At 35.4% G+C, this 20,384-nt stretch overlaps 2 protein-coding genes across 9 annotated transcripts in view; one reads left to right on the top strand and one right to left on the bottom strand.

The window, feature by feature from the left end:
- Positions 1–218: 218 nt before the first annotated feature.
- LOC117114919 (serine/threonine-protein kinase PRP4 homolog) lies at positions 219–13,104 on the top strand (the record flags this gene model as incomplete). 8 transcript variants are annotated; one of them, XR_004446463.1, is given in 16 exon segments in its annotated part: positions 219–1,358; positions 2,348–2,587; positions 3,067–3,151; positions 3,518–3,788; positions 4,791–4,861; positions 5,401–5,488; positions 5,804–5,951; positions 6,190–6,327; positions 6,762–6,915; positions 7,246–7,360; positions 7,687–7,925; positions 8,290–8,495; positions 10,373–10,466; positions 11,493–11,547; positions 12,196–12,263; positions 12,892–13,104. XR_004446463.1 is itself a non-coding variant. In XM_033258536.1 (13 exon segments), coding segments are annotated over 12 exon segments (2,893 nt in total), but the record flags the coding sequence as incomplete, so codon positions are not given.
- A 1,006-nt stretch (positions 13,105–14,110) lies between these two features.
- LOC117114920 overlaps positions 14,111–20,384 on the bottom strand; it is a 6,820-nt gene continuing 546 nt past the window's right edge. The window contains exons 2-7 of the mRNA XM_033258538.1: positions 19,036–19,192; positions 18,181–18,241; positions 17,878–17,903; positions 17,421–17,498; positions 16,576–16,733; positions 14,111–16,060 (exon numbers count right to left, since the gene is read on the bottom strand). Coding sequence (XP_033114429.1) covers positions 14,719–16,060; positions 16,576–16,733; positions 17,421–17,498; positions 17,878–17,903; positions 18,181–18,241; positions 19,036–19,192 — 1,822 coding nt within the window. The 3' untranslated portion in view covers positions 14,111–14,718. The remainder of the gene's footprint in view (positions 16,061–16,575; positions 16,734–17,420; positions 17,499–17,877; positions 17,904–18,180; positions 18,242–19,035; positions 19,193–20,384) is intronic.

Raw genomic sequence — 20,384 nt, 5'->3', positions numbered from 1 at the left:
CTTATGCCTAGGTAGGATAGGCCTAAACTACATTTACTTATTACTGTATTTATAGATAATCTGTAATTGCATTTGCAGTGAAATGCATATACTAATAATTATGTTATAATGATTACTGTTCTGTGGTCATGATGATCGGTGATATATTGAAACATAACATAACTACACCTGCACTGTACAGGATAACCTTTTTTGAATCTTTATCTTCTTTTTATTAGTGATATTGACTTACCTGAAGAAGCCGAAAAACAAGGTGATACCCCAGATTGTAGTTCATCAAAGCATAAACGTAGCCACAAGAAGAAGCGCAAACATAAACACAAGCATAAACACAAACACAAAAGTACCCGTAATGAAGGCTCTGATGATCAACGCCACAAGCATCGACATAAACACAAGAAACGTCGTAGCAGGCGGGAGCATACAGATGAAGAGAAGTCATCAGTATCTGATCAAGAAGTTGATAATAGGCAGACCATTAAGAACAATGATTCCGTAGATGATGCTGCCTATTTAGATGAACTGGAGAGACAAAAAGAATTACTGACAGCAGAATTGGCTGGTGATTTAGGATACAATCCCAATGATGTCACTGTCAAATCTGCAATTTCTCTAATAGCTCAAGGTTACCGTTCTTCTGGTGAGGAAGAAGAGGAAGGTCAAGTGAATGAAGTAGATGAATCTGATCGCCATTCTGAACAGGAAACTCCACTACCTCAGCAAATGCTTGTCGACGTTTCAATAGAATCTTCTGAAGAAGAAGTTAAAATCTCTAAGCATTCAAAATCACATTCCCGTAAAAAAAGCCGCTCACCTCGTGAGAAAAAAAAACGAAAGAGGAGCAAGTCTCCAAAAACACATAGCTCAAAACGAACTTCCTCTCGCGCAGATGAGAGAATAGATGAAAAGTCTTTATTATCTAGAAAAAAGAGTGGCTCTTTGGATAGATTTAGAGATTATGAATCATCAAAGAGAGACAGAGAAAGCCAACGAAAATCCTCCCCAAAGAGCCGTGATTCACCAGTAAGGAATCGAGTATCACATAGAGAGAAACAATCGCCAGACAAACGAAGGCATTCGCCAGAGAGGAGACGGCCCTCAGCAGATAAAAGGGCGTCACCTGATCGTAGGAGGCTATCACCAGATAAGAAAAGGGAATCGCCAGATATTAGGAGGGAATCACCTATAAGAAGACGAGACACTCCAGATAGAATGAAAACATCTTTAGAGCGTAAGCCCTTTAGAACACACGATTATGAAGAATTACGACGTCCTAAATCACCACCCAGAAAAGAAAGACGTAGGAGTCGGTCTCCACCATTTTCTGGAAGGAGGAGAAGCAAATCCCCTAATTCTAGGTATGTATTACTGATCAACTAATAGATCATAAGGATTATATCTGCAGTGCAGTTTCCTGTGGTTATAGTGTTTGTCTTGGTATTCAAGCATTCTGGGTTGAAATCTGTGAGACACCATAATTTTGAATAAAACAGCTGCACTTTTTAAGCCTTGTTTGTAAGTTCATTTAGCATTGTTCCAACCTGTACAAAAAAGAAGATTCAATATCTGCTGTGGTATTTGTTGGGGAGGAAGTTGTAATTTGTTTTATTATTATTATTATTATTATTCTTTAGGCACACAACACATGTGCCAAGGATTGCCAATAGCGAATATATATCACTGTCCTACTTGTAGGTGACAATCCCTTACACAAGACAAACTTACACGCACGATGCTTTACACAAACTAAATCTCAATATGAGATTTAGGGAGTGGAGTTGTTTATGTCATGAGAAAAAATCCTGCAACTGGCAGGAATTGAACCCAGGACCCTGGGATTGGAAGGCAAGCATCTTAACCACCAAGCTATTCAACTCCACTCTAAGGTCAAATGTCATTATAGTTATCAAAAAATTATTCTGAGGTCCCAGATTGGAAGAAGTCATTTCCAGGAGCTCTGTTTAAACAACCTTTCTTAACATCTAATTTTGTTTTGTTGCTCATTGTGATACCCATCGACACTGACTTCCATGAGAGATGATAATAAAGGGCTAATACTGTACTAAAAACATGCAGATTTATTGAATTTGCAGGAAATGGATTATTGTCAAGGAGTTGTCCGGGTGCGGGTCAGCCGTCCTGATTTCCGGGAACTCCCATGACTTGTGGGAGACTTGAGACCCCTATGTACTACTGTACGTAAAGATAACTTCAGATATACATGATTATAATGTGTATCATTTTAGAAAAATAGTGTATCTTATTAAAATGTATTTTTTTTTAATCTAAGGGCAACTAACTTTACTTAATATATGTTTATGATAAATAAAAAATCTTTTTTTTGTAGAAGAATACTATCATTGGAAAGTTTAAGAGGAAGAACACCTCCCAGGAGACGATCCCCACCAGAGCGGTTTGATCGTGCAATGCATCGCAGACACAGGTCACCTTATCGGAGACATGGTAGATACTCATCTGAAGACCGAAGAGAAAGGAGAAAACGTAGTTACTCTCCGAAGGAAGATAAATTCAAAGGAAGTCTTTCAGAGGGACAGTCTTTACAGAAGAATGCTTCATCTGAGGACGAGTGAGTCTTTTATGTTTATTAAACAAATTTATTTTGGAACAATTACATTTTCTTGTTTGGAAAATTTCTTAACTTCATGGTGTTTGTTTCAACTTTCACTATTGTCTTTAAGTAAAAATCTACAGTGGTGGATTCCCCTATAAATTTTTCAAGATTATAAACAAAATTGAGAAAAAAGGAAAATCATAATCAAATTTAGGTTTCAGAGTACTATTTGTGGCCATCTGGAGGTGTCATAATCATAAATTTTCTAACCTCAGCCCCACCATGGTGGGGCTGAGGTGGTCTAGACTCCCCATCTGTTGAGGTCCCTCCCTGGGCCCCTCGGTTTTAAATTCCTGGATCTGCCACTGCACTATGCTAACTTTAAGATGGGACATTGTGCGATTAATTCCTTTGATGACTGGTGGACTTTGGGATGAGAATTTAGATAATGTAAGTAAGTTAATATAATTTACCTTATGACTTACCTACTTCAGAATTGAAGATGTTGATATTGAGGAGATGGAAGATGAAGAGACGTTGATTGAAAAGAGGCGACTTCAAAGACAACAGTTATTACAGGTACTGTAATAGAATTGTTTGTTGATAAATAGGAAAGAACAGATAAAGATTGGCATATTTTAGCTTTCTCATTTTATTGAACTGTTAATGGGTAGTCTGTCATTGGTCTCCTGGCACTAATCATCACAGATGGCACTGCAGTGGCTCTAATGTGTCCCCAGGGGCCAGTCATCAGGGGTGGCATTGTATTCTGGCTGTCCTGCAGTGGATCCCCAGGGCCAATCCTAAATTCAGAACCCAAAAATAGTACCAATTAAGTTACAGTAGTTTACTTTGTACAAAATTTAAAAAATTCAAGAAATATTCACAAATAATCAATACTGTATTTAAAAAGGGACTGTTGATGTATTTTATTGACTTTACTAGAAACTTGGCGGTGGTATAAGTGCAGATGTGAGCAGGGAGGGTAGTGTAGCTGAAAGTGAAATAAATAGCGACGTCAATTCGCAATCTGGATCTCGCTCGCCCTCTCCAGAGAGTAAAGTTGAGAGCCGTGCTGTGACTTCTAGTAGTGACACAGACAGTGATTCATCAGTTGATGAAGAAACTACAGAAACTCTTGACAAGGAAGAACTTGATTTTGAGAAATCCATTGACCAAAAACGAAGCAATATTGTTATTGAACCTGCTCAAGATGGTAAGTAACAATCAACACTCTCAGAATAAGTTTTCATAGCCAGTAAGAGTTCAGTCTTAATAGTGAAACAATATGTGCATTTAGTTAGATACGTTAACTAAAGATGTTAGCCTAGTGGTAGTGGTACCTAGTTCCGATGTTTTAACTGTTAATTGTCTTAACATTGTTTCATGGACTGTTACAATGTGGTTGTATGTCACTCTCATTCAAAAGTAGCACCATCCAAATGCCAAGATTATGTCAATGGCTACTAGATGTCTCTATGAAGGTGGTTACTTAATCCAGTACCAGTACCATGCTTTCAGTTAAAGGCCTGAATTGCAAGTTACAATACAGTAGTGGTCTGTCTTTAGGAAGAGGTTTAAATTGTCTTTTGTGAAATAGATATTTGACTGAATTTTGATTATCTGTAAGTTGTCATTTTATTAGATTAAGATAAAATATACTAAAGCCTTGTTCGCACTGGATTTAAACAATGGTAAATTTAACCAGGGTAACTTTAACCAAAGTCATAGGTACATTTCACCATTGTTCGCACTTGGATTATTCACGCGGATAGTTTTACCATAGTTTTACCAAGATTTAACCTTGTGTATAAAAAATATTATTGAGGGCACTAGTTTGTGACTTCAACTTCTGGTTTTGTTCGAGCGGTGTCAACATGGAAGAAGACACTGACATGTCAGACGATTGAAGCGCATGCGTGAGGTACCGAAGGTCATGAACTCAGGAAGTTTTAACCGTGTTGCACGTTCGGATTGGACTTCTTGACCAGCGTGGTAAGTTTTACTGGGCAGGCTGAGGTCGGTAAAATTAACCATTCGGCTTGGTTAAATTAACCCTGAGGCAATTGTAACCGACGTTCGGATTGGGTTTTTTCTGGTCAATTTAGCCAGTGACTTGGTTAATTTGACCAAATTAAGTCCAGTGCGATAGGGGCTTAAGTTTTATTACAATTTTTCCCTACTTATCACAAGTATTGGCTTTGTTGTATTTTTTCAGGTGAAACTAAGACCAAACCAAATGGCTTTGATATGTTCAGTGAAATGGATATGTTTAGTGATAAGTTTAATGTGAGTTGACAATTTATTTTAATTCATATTTTTATATACTGTACATTTATTAGTCTTATCACAAATTTTATAGATTTTATTGTAATTACCCAATCTACAATTCAGCTTAATGCTGCCAAAGATTGTGTTTTCGATGTTTTTTATCTCAATAAAATATACCCAAATAAAAAAATAAAAAAAAATTCATTTTTCTAGTTTAGTTTAATATTGTTTACTGTTACTCCACTGATCTCCACCCATACCCCTAGGTGTCCATGAATGCATCAAGCAGAGGTGGATTTAAGATCCTTTGAGATTTAACACTGCTTGCCAATGCACCTGATATTTCTCAACCAAGAATTCTTTTCAGAACTTCATACGTGGTATACTACAAGCATTATACACCTGTTATTGTTAAATTTAAGAGTTGTTTATTTTATATAATTTGGTGTAAAGTATAGAGATACTCACCAATATTTGCTATTTGTAAATTATTATTATACCACTAACAAAGTTAAATGGGTTTACTTCTGATTTTCGGTGTTTGTTCCCCTTTCCAGAGTCCTACAATCATAGAAGGTATTGGACAGTATCATCAAGAAAATCCAAATCTGACAGATAATTGGGATGATGCAGAAGGCTACTACCGTAAGTAATAAGACAGTACATCCTCTTTCTTTATAATATAGTTAATCATTGAACCCTGAGCTGAACCTAATTCAATCTTAATCTGCTTTAAATCACTGATTTTAAGAAGAATAAGGCAATTGTCTATTACATAGGCCTCAGCTGTGCAGCTTACCTCTCGAGAAATGTGATAATTGTTTACCCTTCAGTAATCACATAGGTACTTTGACTGCTTTAAATCTTCAGGGGAACGGTACCAGAAAAGATAGTAGTGCCATGATATGAATTATGATTAATTCATCACTAAATAATTGCATGTTTTATGTGTTTATTTAGGTGTTCGTATAGGTGAAACATTGGATAAACGCTATCAAGTATACGGTTACACCGGTCAAGGTGTGTTTAGTAACGTGGTCAGGGCTCGCGATGTTGCACGGGGACAGCTTGAAGTGGCCATTAAAATCATTCGTAACAATGAATTGATGTAAGTTCAGCAATTTCATTTTCCAAATCAATTTTATTACATGATTGAAGAAAATTTATGTTTTGTACTTCATTTAAGTACAGTTGTTCATATTTTAATTCTTAGTGTTATTACTGTATTCCTATAGAATGAGTTTATTCATGAATTTAACTTCTGGTGGTTTTTTTTATTCAGTGTTGAGCTAAACTTACCAGAGCAGCATCTCATTACATATTATGTCATGTTATTCTTTTAAAAGGCACAAGACAGGACTAAAAGAGCTTGAATACCTCAAGAGGTTGAATGATACTGACAGAGAGGATAAATATCATTGTCTACGTCTATTTAGACATTTTTTTCATAAAAACCATCTTTGCCTTGTTTTTGAATCTTTAAGGTAAGTCTTCAAACCATTTCTTCTAAATATTGATTTCATCATCTAACTTCAATCTTTTTCTTCCCAAACACATTCGGTCGGTTAAAATTACTGTGCGGTTATTTTACCAGGAAGAATGTTTTGTACATGGATAAGTTTGACCTGAAAAAAAGTCTAATTTGGACTGAGCTTTAGGAAAGTCCACTACAGTATACAGTAGATGACTAGCCAGTTAACCTAACAGAATAGGACGGTAATTATAAAATCATCACAGTATACCTCCCACATAAAGAATAAACTCAAATACAGTATAATTTGTTTTCCAAAACCAAAAACAGAATTTGCAAGAGCACAAAATAGACTACACACAATTAAAGATAATCTAGGATTTATTACAGTGATTAAAAATGAACTACGAGAATGACATGTGCTGAAATTATAAATGATCGTTTTAGTTTGAATCTGCGTGAGATATTGAAGCGGTATGGGCAAGGTGTTGGCCTGCATGTGAAAGCTGTTCGATCCTACACTCATCAACTGTTCCTTGCCCTCAAGCTGTTAAAAAAGTGCAACGTTCTGCATGCAGATATTAAACCAGACAACATATTGGTGAGTTGGTTCCATAATCAGTAATTATAATGTGTGCAATGATAATGAGTAGAACGAGAACGAATACAGCGAGGACAAAGACAATGACGATGATAAATCCGAAGATGATTATATACAGTAGGCCTACTGCCTGCCAAAATACATGGGGGGGGGGGGACCTAAAGACTTGTGCATTATAGACTTTTGTAATAAATTCTCAATTTCAAAATAATTGGCTTCAATAGTAAATCGCCCACATTATGCTTTCATTTGTTTTCTTAAAATGTGTTTGCTATATTCATTATAAATAAGACGTTCAATTGTTGTATATTGTATTATATCTGTGTGCAGGTAAATGATTCTAAATCTGTGTTAAAATTGTGTGATTTTGGTTCTGCATCCCATGTTGCTGAGGCTGACATAACTCCTTATTTGGTCAGTAGGTTCTACAGAGCCCCAGAAATCAGTAAGTTTGGACTTTTTATTAGTAAATCAGTCTTTTTAGATTTTTGTTTCTAGACTGAGGCAATAGGAAGAAGTGTGCAGGTCTTTGTAATTTGATTAGTAATGTTATTCTAGTTAACATATTGGTCCTTATAATATTATTACTTGTCAGTGATGCTAGCTAGTAGGCCTACACTTATTGTCCATCCAGTGACGGAGCTAGTGAGGTCAGGGGAAATTGCAATCGTTTGCTGAATAATCTGTAGGTAGCTGGTTCAAAACCTGCTTCTGATTTTCAGCAAAATGCTTTAAGACAAGCAATTTTAAATTATGCTATTGTCTTCTTAGTTATTGGTATGAAGTATGACTATGCTATTGATCTATGGAGCACAGCATGTACAATCTATGAACTATACACCGGCAAGATCATGTTCCCAGGGAAGACCAACAACCACATGTTGAAGTTGTTCATGGATGTTAAAGGCAAAATGCCAAATAAGATCATCCGCAAAGGCTTCCTCAAAGATAATCATTTTGATAGTAACTGTAACTTCAAGTTTATTGAGATAGACAAAATCACAGAACGGGTAAGTAACAGTTCTGATATTTTTAATTGATTTGTTCATTGTAGTTTTTAATTAATTATTGTTTTTATATGTTTTTTATCTGCATTACATTCCCTAGTAAATATTTGCGGTAAATTTTGCATGAGTGGAGATGTTAAAATCAATTTTGAAATTAATTTTTCAAAATTGATTGAGGAAAGAAGTCATTTTTTCTAAGGGTTTTTACCCTGGAACCAGATCTGATTTTTGGATTGTTACTGTGATAAGAGTTGTAAACAGGGGGAATTGATGTTCATTTCTTTTTACAATCAACAATACAGTTATTACATTTTCTATTTTTAAGGTTTTTTTAATGTTTCTCAATAAGTTGATTACTTTCCTCTAGGAAAAAGTAACAGTTATGTCTACTAGTAATCCAACGAAAGATCTAATGGCAGATTTAATTGGATACCAACGCCTACCAGAATCACAACTTCGAAAAGTCATCCAATTAAAGGACCTGTTAGATAAGAGTCTGATGCTAGACCCATCCAAGCGAATCTCATTGAGTGATGCTTTACGCCATCCATTCCTACAGGAGAAGATATAAAAGTAAATATTCTTGTGTAAGAACTGTACTGTATTATACTGAGGGATTCCCTATTTAGTGCCCACATCTCTTTTTGATGTTACACCTGTGACGTTCAAACATGCCTTTTGTGTATATCTGATATACAGTAGCTAGGTCATGAAATGTATTTACTTTTTTTCTACTTGTATAATATGTACGCCCAGTAAGTGTAAACACCTGAGCAAATGCTCATTCATGGTACTCTACTTAGCAGTTGAGTTTGGTGATAATTTTAATAACGTTTTGTGGCCATGTGGAACAAAGATTTTTTTGGCACAAGAGTATTATCCCTCGCCGTGAGTTGGTTCTTGAGCTACAAGTTGAGCTAAGAGAGCCAAGTAACCTATAAAAACAATAGCTTGTTCATGTGCAGCATACACACTACACTAGCTTAGTAAAGTAACATGCCATGAGTGAAACAATTTGCTCAGTCATTTCTCTATGAAAACTTAGTTATCTCTTTTTAAAAGACAGAGAAATTTTTCAGAAAAAAAGAAGTTGGTGTAAAGTACTATATATGCAAATTTATTTTAATTTGTGATATAATTTGTCTGTTATGTTTATTCAACTCTTTCCATCATAATTTATTAATATTTTATTATTTTGATATTGTTTTTTCAATATATGATTTTTGAAGATGTTTTTTTCAATTGCTAATATTTTGTGTAACAATTCACAATAGAATGGGTTTATAGTTTACCAAACTTGAAGCAGGCTTACTAGTGTTATAGGTACAGTAAATGTAAAAGGGGCAGCTAATGAAGATTAATATTAGATATTCCGTTAGTTACTGTTAAATAAATGTGATTTGGGAATTGTTACATAATTAATTTTAAAATGTCATGAATTCAGGGTCAGTGCAAGAGGTTCCCTGTAAAAGGGTCCCAGAACCACATCAGCCCCACCATTGTTAGAGCAATTTCAGATAGGCACCCAGGGCACTATCGGACTGTAAAAATGCTTTTTCAAAGCAGTGTTCCCAACAAAATGAGTGCCTGCTTGCCCGACGAGCGTCTAGGGTTCCTTAAATTGGTTCCTGTGCCCCATGGACTGGCACAGCCACTGTATAGATTTAGAGATCAGGAGAGATAAATGATGTAACATGATATGAAATTGAAATGGCATATACCACATAGTCTTAGCGTGCTTTAATTTTATAAATCATGTTCATTGCAGATAACATTTTTCTTGAGCTCTTTATATAATCCATTCTTTATGACTAGCAGTAATGTGAATGAGTGATATGTCCAGCCAAGAGTGATATGTCCAGCCAAGACTCGTTTTAATACTAGACATGGGATTTTTAATGGTGACCCTCAGGCCACAAAAATATAAACTTGAAAATGGCACTTGTTGCATGTTAACGTAGCAGTAGGTACATTGTACCTGGACCATCTGACTTAAATTGTGTGTAACAGCTACAATATTATTCTATTTCATGTTTATTAATAAACTTTTTTTTGCCAAAAGAATTAATTGAGCCCATCTGATCTAGACCATAAAAAATGTGTAATGCTTCCATACACATTTTTTCCTCTTTAACTTTTGCAAATTCAAATTTTATTATTTGAGTGGGCATCCTTTAAGTATAAAAATTATATTATGTGTAATGTATTCATATCACACACATCTGCGAAGAGTTGAAAGGTTAATTTAATTACTGTTAAGCAAAACATAGTGTGAATTTTATATGAAAAATGTCTTCAGTCTTGGTAACTTGTCCTTCAATATTGTAATTGAAGAATAGAATATTTGACAAAATGGATATTTTGAAATAAATCATGTTCAACTTTTATCAGAATGGGCCGGTTTTATTTTGTTTGATATAATGTTGCTAATGCTGTTTTGTTTTTTTCAGAGAGAGATAGACTTTCCCTTGGTAATTACTTTGGTAATAAGTTATCATCTGGGATTGTTTCTGTTCTGTCCAATGACAAGCATCATTAAGTTTAGTAAGTGCTGGAGTCAACAAACAGATAATTAAATAATTATTTAATCATAATTGTCAATTATTATGTTATGAATGCTCAAGACAAATGTTTCTTTCCACACCGAGAGTTGATGATGTGATGTGTATCAGTGATTTCAATTTCGTAAGCAGGCAATACAACTTTAATACGGATTGTTATAATTGATTAATTATTCATTATTATTGTCTGATTATAGGATATGGATGTTTTATAGGTAATGTATCTGTGTACAATCTTATTGCAATGGGCACTGTAAATAAGATACTGTAAAACCTTGAACTGAAGCCCATTGGGCTTAATCTCGAGAAGAAGCCCATCTCGAATTGAAGCCCTCCTCTTCAGTTTGCAAAATTAGCCGCGAAAGGGCTTCTTTTCAAATAGCGTAGACTTTTTTTCAAGATAATACATACACTATACATGATTTTGAAAAAAACAAGATAAATTCCTCTATACAGTAGTTTAGGTGATTTAATGCCGTTAAATACACTCCATGATACAGACTGATATTACTGTGGCCCAAATTTACTGCATTCATTTGGAAAAGAAGCCCCTCTTTACTTTGCAAAAGTGGCCTAGAAAAGAAGCCCATCCAAAGTTAGCAAATAAAAGAAGCCCAGGGCTTCAATTTGAGGTTTTACAGTGTATCATAAATCAGAGTGTTATTCCTACAATAAACTAATGAGAACAATATAAACAAAATGGAATTAATTTTTACTATTACTGCTATACACTTCAAAACCATCTATCTGAAAACAATATTGAAACAAGATTGAAAAGTTTTACTGGGAGCATGTCCATGTTTTTGTGGCAGGGGGTTGCAGTTTCTGGAATCTGATATTTCTGTTGGTTACAACACTATTATTTAATTCTATAGAGATTGACAAGTTCGCTAGTCAGGTTGGAGATGAGATCATACACCTATTTTTCCATTTGGATTCGGCATTAGGTTATTGTTTTTGTCCGTTTTTTAATCAGTTGTGTATTTACTTTTAATCTGTTCGTTTCTAGATTCATCAGAAGTATTGAGTCATAATCTGGTGTAACCTGGATATCTGCAATCAGGGTAATGATTTATAATAATGGCCAGAAATGTATTATTTATAATTTCTATTGTTAATGTAACTTACAAATACTTGCTATTTACGCTGGCTTCACTTGAAATCCAAAGCAACATAAACCTTGGATTCTACAACAAACAGAAAATATTCAACAATGTACATAATTATAGCTTGGACTATCATCAAAATAGGTTTTTGTATGTTTTACCAAGAAGATATAAGATAATTATATAAGATTTAAGATTGGAGAAGATTCTCAATGCTGAAATGTATACTCAAATTTTCTAAGCATTTGGAAAAATATGCTTTCATATTCATATTTACTATTCTAATGGAAAGTATCTGGATATTCCCACTTCCCATGGCCTAACAATATTAAACAATGCTTAGATATGATATATTTTAATACTAATGAGATGACCATATAAAATGTTTCCAATTTGGACATTCAAAATTTCTATTCTAAAGGGATTTAATATTTAACAAATGTTTTAAAAACCATGTTATCTATCTTATTTATATTTGCTATTTTTTATCTATTCCTAATGGAAAATATTTGGCTCTTCTCGGGGCTTTCAAATATGAAACCATGTTTAAATAGTGTAATATATATAATTATATAATGAGACATTTTCTTTTTTTTTTGAGACAAGCCATTTGTCGGTAGCAGCAACCGGCTTCTCATCGTGGAACCCGCCATGAGGAAAAAAGCTCAGTACACGTAAACTTCTGTTTACACTTTTATTTCTTAAATATTTTCATTCATTCATTGTGTTAGAAATTTTCTCTAGGACAATTTACTTTTAAAATATCTTGTTCAACTGTTTATGAAATAGCCAGTTAGTTGCAACATGTGGGTGCCAACTCTAGATGAAGTGTTTTAATTAATATTATTAGTTAAGTGCTATCCATACAATAGCAAACATTTTTATCATGATCAAATGCAATTAGTCTCCATGTGCCTCACTTTCAGATTTAGCGTTAATTGTGCATGTGCTTAACAGTCACATGACATTAATGAGGTATGTTGGGATACAATAATTAAATGTATTTATAGTAGAGATGGCTTTGCTATAGGATTAAATTCTATATGCTGATATCAACACAACATTAGGTATTTTTATATTGTATATATTGTCTTTGAAGACAGCATTGTAACAAACAATTGTTAGTCTCATATAGGGTGCATATTCTATGTGTTTATTAATCACTATTTTAAAAATGATAAATCCCACTTGGAAAATATTATAGCATTTAGTATTTACTTGCCAGGCATGCATGCATTCACCATAGCAATATTGAAGTTTTTCAAGTTTGTTTAATGAAACTCAACTCATTATTCTTTTCAGAGTTAACGTCGAGATGGCGGATGTGACGATTTCGACAGAAATTTTACAGATAAGTGTTAAATATGATGATGGTTAGCTCAGTATCTAATAAGTGAACATGAGTCCTTTTCAACTTATAATATATTAAGAAAGGAATACTGTAGAGCCAGAGATGTGTACAAAAATCTAATGTAGTTTAATGCAAGTACATAATTAAAGGTGCTTGAAACCATACTGAAATGTTGTGTCTTTATGTTGCAAAATGAAGTTATCACTGAAAGGTCCACTGATTAATCTCAGATAAGGTAGTATAATACATACTCCAAGTATCAAAATAATGTCAGGATTCAATATTTTGACATTACTTATACAGTATTATCATCAGGAGTGGCGACATAATTAATGTTGAAATATTGAATCCCGACACGATGGCGTACATTTCGATATTCGGGAGTATGTATTATACCATCTTATTTGAAGTTATCACTGCATTTATTGTTTACTCGTTAATTTGGTAAACAATTCTGTAACAAAAATTAAGAAAACAGTACTGACAGTATACATTGTTCACGAGCAATACATTAACAGCACCAAGACTACTAATAGTTTTTGTAAAATGATTATAAATTATTATTATAGTAATGTAAATATTTAAAAAATATTATAATAATGCTGTACACTTGTACAGTTATCAGAGAGGAGCTCATAAAACAGTTGGTTAGAATTGGTGGTAACCAATCTGTCTACTATGGAGATCTTAGCAGCACCTGGTGAAGTACAGTTTGTAGCACACCATCTTTTGGTATTAAAGCCATAGGTACAGTATCTTCAACATGACCTGTGTGTATGTTAAGGAACTAGTATACTCTTCGGTAATGTATATGGAATTGTCTGTTATACTGCCCAATCTACTAACAGAGGTGGTGCTGCCGTGGGTTCCTAAAGCTGTCTACACTATAAAATTTTGTGTGACAAAAAAGTGTGATATGCCCATATATGGGCATGATGACATCACAGCATGACCATATATAGGCATAGGATTACTAAATTTGGGCTTGTCACATTTTTTTGTCAGAAAATTTGATAGTCACATTTTTTTGTCAGAAAATTTGATAGTGTGGATAGAGCTTAAAGAGCTCAGTTCAATTCCATTACAGTATTTACTTGCTAGTTTAAATTACTTAATAAGCTGGTACAGCCATTCATACACAGAACAGAAACCGCTTGCAAATAGACAGCATGTGTATGTTGTCATAATTTATTTTTAAATACTGTACACAAACTTACAATATGCACACACTTATTATAGCACTTCTAAACATATATCCCAAGGGTGGCTGTAGCTGATAAAAAGGGCGTAGACTGGTTTTGGTTTGATGGCGTGCAGAAATCAAGAAGGAAAGGAAAGGAAACTAAATTCCTGTTCCAATAAAAACTCAATGGTCATATTTAGTATTTTGACCCATTTAGTGGAACTAAACAGACGACGCCCATGTTAAATGACAACACCTAACTTAAGTACTGTAGCTATGGACAATAGGTTCTTGCTGCTATTAAAAACAATTCCACTACATAAGCCTCTTAATGGCATTTCAATATACTGTAAATTATTTCATCTTCTGAATAGTTAATTTATTATAACTCTCATAATTCGTTGTCATTTACCGGTAGTTCATGAAATTTTTAAAAAATGTAAATATAAATATACCATTATTTAGAAATGTTTTAATTATAGAAAATATATTGCCTCAACACTATTCTAGTGTTTTCAATTGAAACACTTCCTCAATTACTGCAACTCCTTAACATCAAAGATAATTACATTCCTATTTAGGACAGAAGGCGTGTTCAGCGTTTAACAGCTTTTGGTCTTGATTTTTTCTTGTAATGTAGGCCTTTTGGATTCATTTTAGCGGCACTAGTACTGAGTGGCTCTTCCGTCAAAGAATACCTGCGCTGTGATTGATAGCTTTTACCGGGAATCATGGCATTTCGGCCTCTGGCACGAGTTATTTTTTTACCAGTGGAAGGTCTACTTGGTTCTTTTAAACCCAAACTCATCATGGCACTACGGACCCTTTCTGCCCCTGGGGTATCACTCAACTGCATAGGCTTAGCTTTAGCACTACTATGCTTTGTACTGGTAAATGTTGCAAATGCTGACTTGGGTCTACCCATTATCATTTGATTTGAATTGATAGTGTTCATCTTAGAAGAACTACAACAACCACGTCTACAAGATTTTGGGAGATGAACTACATCATCATCTTCCTTTGGTTGTCTAACATATAAATGGTATCCATACTCAGTACAAGAACCATCACAATACACTTGTCGACAGTGTAAGCAAGATTTTATATTCTTCTGTTTCTTACTTGGGCAGTCCCCCACACATAGTATTTCAGTGCATGATTCGCTACAGTTCTTATTGGTCTTATGTCGTGCCAAAGCACTCTGTGCTCTTTCAGTTGGAAGAGCAGCCTCGCCATTCCATCCTTTTGTTTCTTGAAGAGCTGATGGTGCCCTTTTGGGAGGTATACGTTCTTTTCTTTCCCATCTTTCAGTATTAAATTGTGCTCTCTCCAATTCAATCAAACGTTCAATTATCGCTAGCTCGTCATTTTCTGGCATTTTGCGCATTACAGTACGCCAGTCTTTGTCCAATAGACTTAATTCCAGGAGATCCATATGACAAAACGGTTCACTGAGAGCTTCAGCATAATCTGCTTGTGGTTTATATGGAGCACTAAATCCACGATAATCAAATATTACCTCATCTTCATCCACCTCTTCTGGTATCATTGCTGCCAAACTCTTATGCCTTTCCAGAACTTCATCCTCATCTTCATATTCAAACATCTTTTCAACCATTTCCTTTTTGGAAAGGTCCTCCTCTTCTAGTTTTTTAACCTCTAAAATTTCCCTTTTCTCCAAATCAGGGTCATACTCAATAAATCGTTCAGATTCAGATTCGCATGGCTTAGAATCTCGTGCCACGATATCGAATGGCCCAGGAAATTCTTTAGCGCGGTCTGTCATTTCTCCCTCACTAAGAGCTCCAATAATATCTGGCGTCAGTCGATCGGAATCTGAATACTGATGGTAACATAGTCTTGTCCCTGTGGTTGAATGAGGGCGCTTTCCAAGCTTTATTCGCTGACGAGATAATACAGTGGTAGAATGGGGTCTCCTGCAAAGATTCAATTGAAGCATTTATTTTAATATACTGTAATGTGTGTTGTACATTTTGCATAATCCACTCTAGGAGTGGTGGTTTGAGGTCTCATCAATCATGTTTGAGGCTGAGATTATTAAGTTAAAATCACCCATAGATGACTTCTGATGATCATGTATTTTGTATTTACAAAATTAACATATTGAGAAAATATAACATAGGCTTATTATTCTATAATAGGCCTATATTTCTAGATTATTTAGGCGCAATATGGTGTGTCACCTTCCGAACTGCTTTTGCGTTCCCTGCACTCTAATATTAATTTTAAAAAATATACATGTACATAAGAGACATAACCTAAAATGGTATGTAATGCTCTATCCAAACTATCAAATTTTCTTTGATAGTATGACCATATATAGTTATTATATGCCCATGTATGGTCATGATGTGATGTCATCACGACCATATTTAGGCATGTTTTTGTTAAATTTGATAGTCTGGACAGGGTTTTAAGAAATGAGACTTGCCTCTTGTTGGATGTGCCTATAGACTGTGTTGTCAATACAGCACTCATTTTATCAGGATTGTAATCGGATGATATTGAAACTGAGGGGCTGGGGATGTTACTTGCTAGCTGACTTGGTTTGATAACAGAGACATATTTGTCACCAATAGAATGGTATGTCTGCAAATAATTGAAAGTCATGTAAATCATCATCAGATTTATCCAGATAGCTGGTCTATAAATAAGCAGGTAGACGTGGTAGTGTATGGTTCCGAAAAAAAAAAAAAAAAACAACCCAAGAGCCTCAGGCTTCTTCCTTATGCCACTGGGCAGGCAGGTGAGATATCTATAAGGCAAGGCTTTTTTTATACCCTGTTGCGCAAACTATATTTTTTTAAAGATCGTCAGATGAGGGTGAAATAAAAATAAAAATTGTTTTCTTATTTAGGAAATGGTTTTGTCAAAAAACATCGGAGGAGAAAATAAAAATAAAATTGGTGAATCAGGCTTCACTGGTTAACAGTGTAGTAATGGGATGGTTAAATGCTTTAAATTTATATAATTAGGAAGAATATACATATCTTATTTTCTGAGATTTTAAGGCAGTAGCAGGCGTAATAAAAATAAAGAAAACTTATTTTTTTCTGAAATTTCCATTTTTTGTGGCAGCCGTTGTGATAGTTGGCCAAATATAAAATTTTATTTTTATTCAAAATTATTATTGGCTGGCAGCGGGTTCGCTGAACATGGTTTAAAAAAAGTTGTCTAAGCTGAGACTTTTGTGCAAGAGTGGACTGTCGGTGGCTGAATATGATTTCAAATTTACATACACATATATATAGGCTCATGTTGAAACATCTATCTTACTTTAAATCCAGAACCAGTGGAGTTAGTGAGTCTTTCTTTTACTTCCTTCACTTGGATCGACAGTTTCCGAAAGACATCCTGCATATGAAAAATAAAGATTTATAATATTTGCATTTTAAAATACAGAATCAATGAGCAGTGTGTTAATAATAATAATAATAATAATAATAATATGTCGGTCTTATATAGCGCTTCATGCATAAAGCCTATAAGCGCTTCACATTTACTACCCCGGTCTTTGGATCAAACACGTATGGAACACATACTCAGTTCCCTGGGGAGAATTCCATAATATTGCAGCTAGTAATCAGTGCAGCCCCCCTCTTCCCCCCCCCCCCCCCACCAACCAGGGGATAACATATAATGTGTTTACAAGGCTCATGCTAGCAGATGTCCCGGAATTGGCCTCTTCCAAATTGGAACCCCTGTTGAAATTTTAATCAGGATCTGACCTTACCTGTGTAATTCTGTACATTGACAAGTCTGTGGGGAAAATATTGATAACCGTAATTTGTTGAAAATAGCAAATGATTAACCAAATTTTAGCTTACTGAATCTCACAACTTGTCTTATTTTTGCAAAGCAATATGTGGAAACAATACACAAATATAATTTAATTGTAGAAATACAAGTCCAGTTGACCACTTTATGGGGAGATCTTAACCACTAAAAAAGTGTCCTAAATAGGGGTTTTCCAAAGAAGGGGTTCTACTGTATTTAAAATACAAATATAAATAAAACATATTGTCTTCTGTCTTACCATGATTATTGGTCTTACAATCATCTTTATATGATATCCAAGATTTCCAATGCAGAGTATTCTTTAAAATAAACAAAGAAATTTTAGATATACACAGCAGGGGTGAAAGGAATTTTAGATATACACAGCAGGGGTGGGCACAAAAATTGGTTGGGGAACTTTGATTTAACACTGAGGGCCGCACTCAACTTTGACATTCCAGAAATATCTTAATGGACTGCTGCTGTACCAGAAGTGTGTGACCACGTGACTGGCGGATCATGTATGTCCTGGAGGTATTTTGGGGGAAAAAAATATACTGGTGGGCTACTGTATATACAGTATAGTGTACAAATAGCATTTGGTGCTGTAGGCATTCATCAAGACAATTTTCATTGTCGGAGACAATTTTTTTTCCAGGGCTGCTGCTGTACCCATTTTGTGCCCAGTTGTAACGTTACTTTTTCGGTGTCATGCCATAAAAACAAGCAACGATGCAAGTCGGGCCACACATTTAAGTTTGTCGTGGACTGCAATTAAAATGCCATCAGGCTGCATGTGGCCCACCTGCGTTACACAGTATCAACACTGTTATTATTTTATCTTCACTGTATTTTCAAATTTATATATTTTTTAATGTTCTGCCTACTCTAAATTATACTTGAAATTTCAATGTGAATTTAGAATGTGCATATTATTACAACATGGTGGGATATTAATATTGTAAATACAGTAAACATTTGGTGTACTCAATATACCATCAGATGAAAGCCAGAATGTTTTCTGGATTAGGTATTATAAATTTCATACATATTGTACTACCTTCCTGAGTTGAGGGTAGGCCTAACTTCAAGGCCCTACTTCATTTACACTTACCTCGTCAAGTCCATTGTAACTTAAAGAGTTGTATGGAATATGTGTTTGTGGGGTTCTTGTAGGCACCCATTGCTGGTCCCTCAACAGGCGGCCATCGTTCACTTGAAACGCCCATACTTTGGGAGCTTCCCTTGATCGTCTGGCTAGTTTTTTGTTTCTAAAAGACAAGCAAATTTATTATTAGCATCTGGGCTTGTTGTACCTATCCTAAAAAGCCACAAATGAAAACAACCAACAATGATCTCGACTGAAGTACTGTATTCCCAAATACCAGTAGCTAATTTAATGGGATGGGGACAGCCGGCCTTCCCCACCCCTAGTTTTTCAAAATTTTAAAAACAATGAAGATAAAAAGAAAATTATATTGAAATTGTAAGCCTGGGTGCCATTTCCGGCCATTTGATGTGACATAATCATAAATCGGTGGCAGAATCCAGGGATTTGAAATAGAGGGGCCCTTAGAGGGACTTTAAAAAATGGAGGGTGCAGACCACCTCAGGCCCAACCATAGTGGACCAGCGGTGGCTCCAGAAATTTGCCGACAAGGGGCAAATGGTCTGACGGAGGGGTCTGAACCGAGGGGGCTGACTAGAGCCTCGGTCGGGGTCACGGAATAAAAAATCCCTGGCACCTACGGTTCACTGGGAGATTTTTTATGGCTTAATATTGGCCTAATTAGTAATTGTACTTCTAGGCCATATTATTAGGGATTGGTTTTTAATTTTTATTTGGATAGGCAATTAGGCTTATTTTTTTTTTTTTTTTACTTTTAAATCGGACAACCTCGTAGTGCTGTCAGACGAAAAGGGTCCAGTCTTGTCCGACGGGGAAACTTCCGTGCCCCGGCTGGTGCCGCCACCATTGATTTGGGCTGAGGTGGTAAACTCCTCCTATTTCAAATTCCTGGAATCGCCAACTGACTGAATACCGGGGATGTATCCAGGAGGGAGCCGTGGAAGCTGTGGCTCCCCCCTTTGTACACAGTGTTAAAATTTTAAAGCTTGTTCTTGAGCCAATACAAATTCTTTCCTGGGATCACTCAAAATGAATACTTCTAAAACATGAAAAAAACCATCGGTACAAGTTTTCTTACCTCAGCCCCAACCGTAGTGGAGCTGAGGTGGGTGGTTCCTCAGTCTGTGAAATCCCTCCCTGGTTCACCTCTCTTTCCAATTCCTGGCTTTGCCACTGTTGATTTATTATAATTATTGTTGCGCTTATTTATAATGCGCCTATTATTGCATTTTCACTTTATCCTCTCAAAACAGTCCTAAGAACGTTCAGAGTGCGCTACTTTGCAGGGGGATTCGCCTCCCCCTGGACCCCGCCGGGGTCCTACGTAATTCACA

This window comes from Anneissia japonica, unplaced genomic scaffold (assembly GCF_011630105.1).
Source record: "Anneissia japonica isolate Jap-2015-1 unplaced genomic scaffold, ASM1163010v1 scaffold288189_len579620_cov203, whole genome shotgun sequence".
Lineage (NCBI taxonomy): Eukaryota > Metazoa > Echinodermata > Crinoidea > Comatulida > Comatulidae > Anneissia > Anneissia japonica.
Note: the sequence above shows the minus strand (reverse complement) of the source record. Positions and strands in the feature narration are given on the sequence as shown.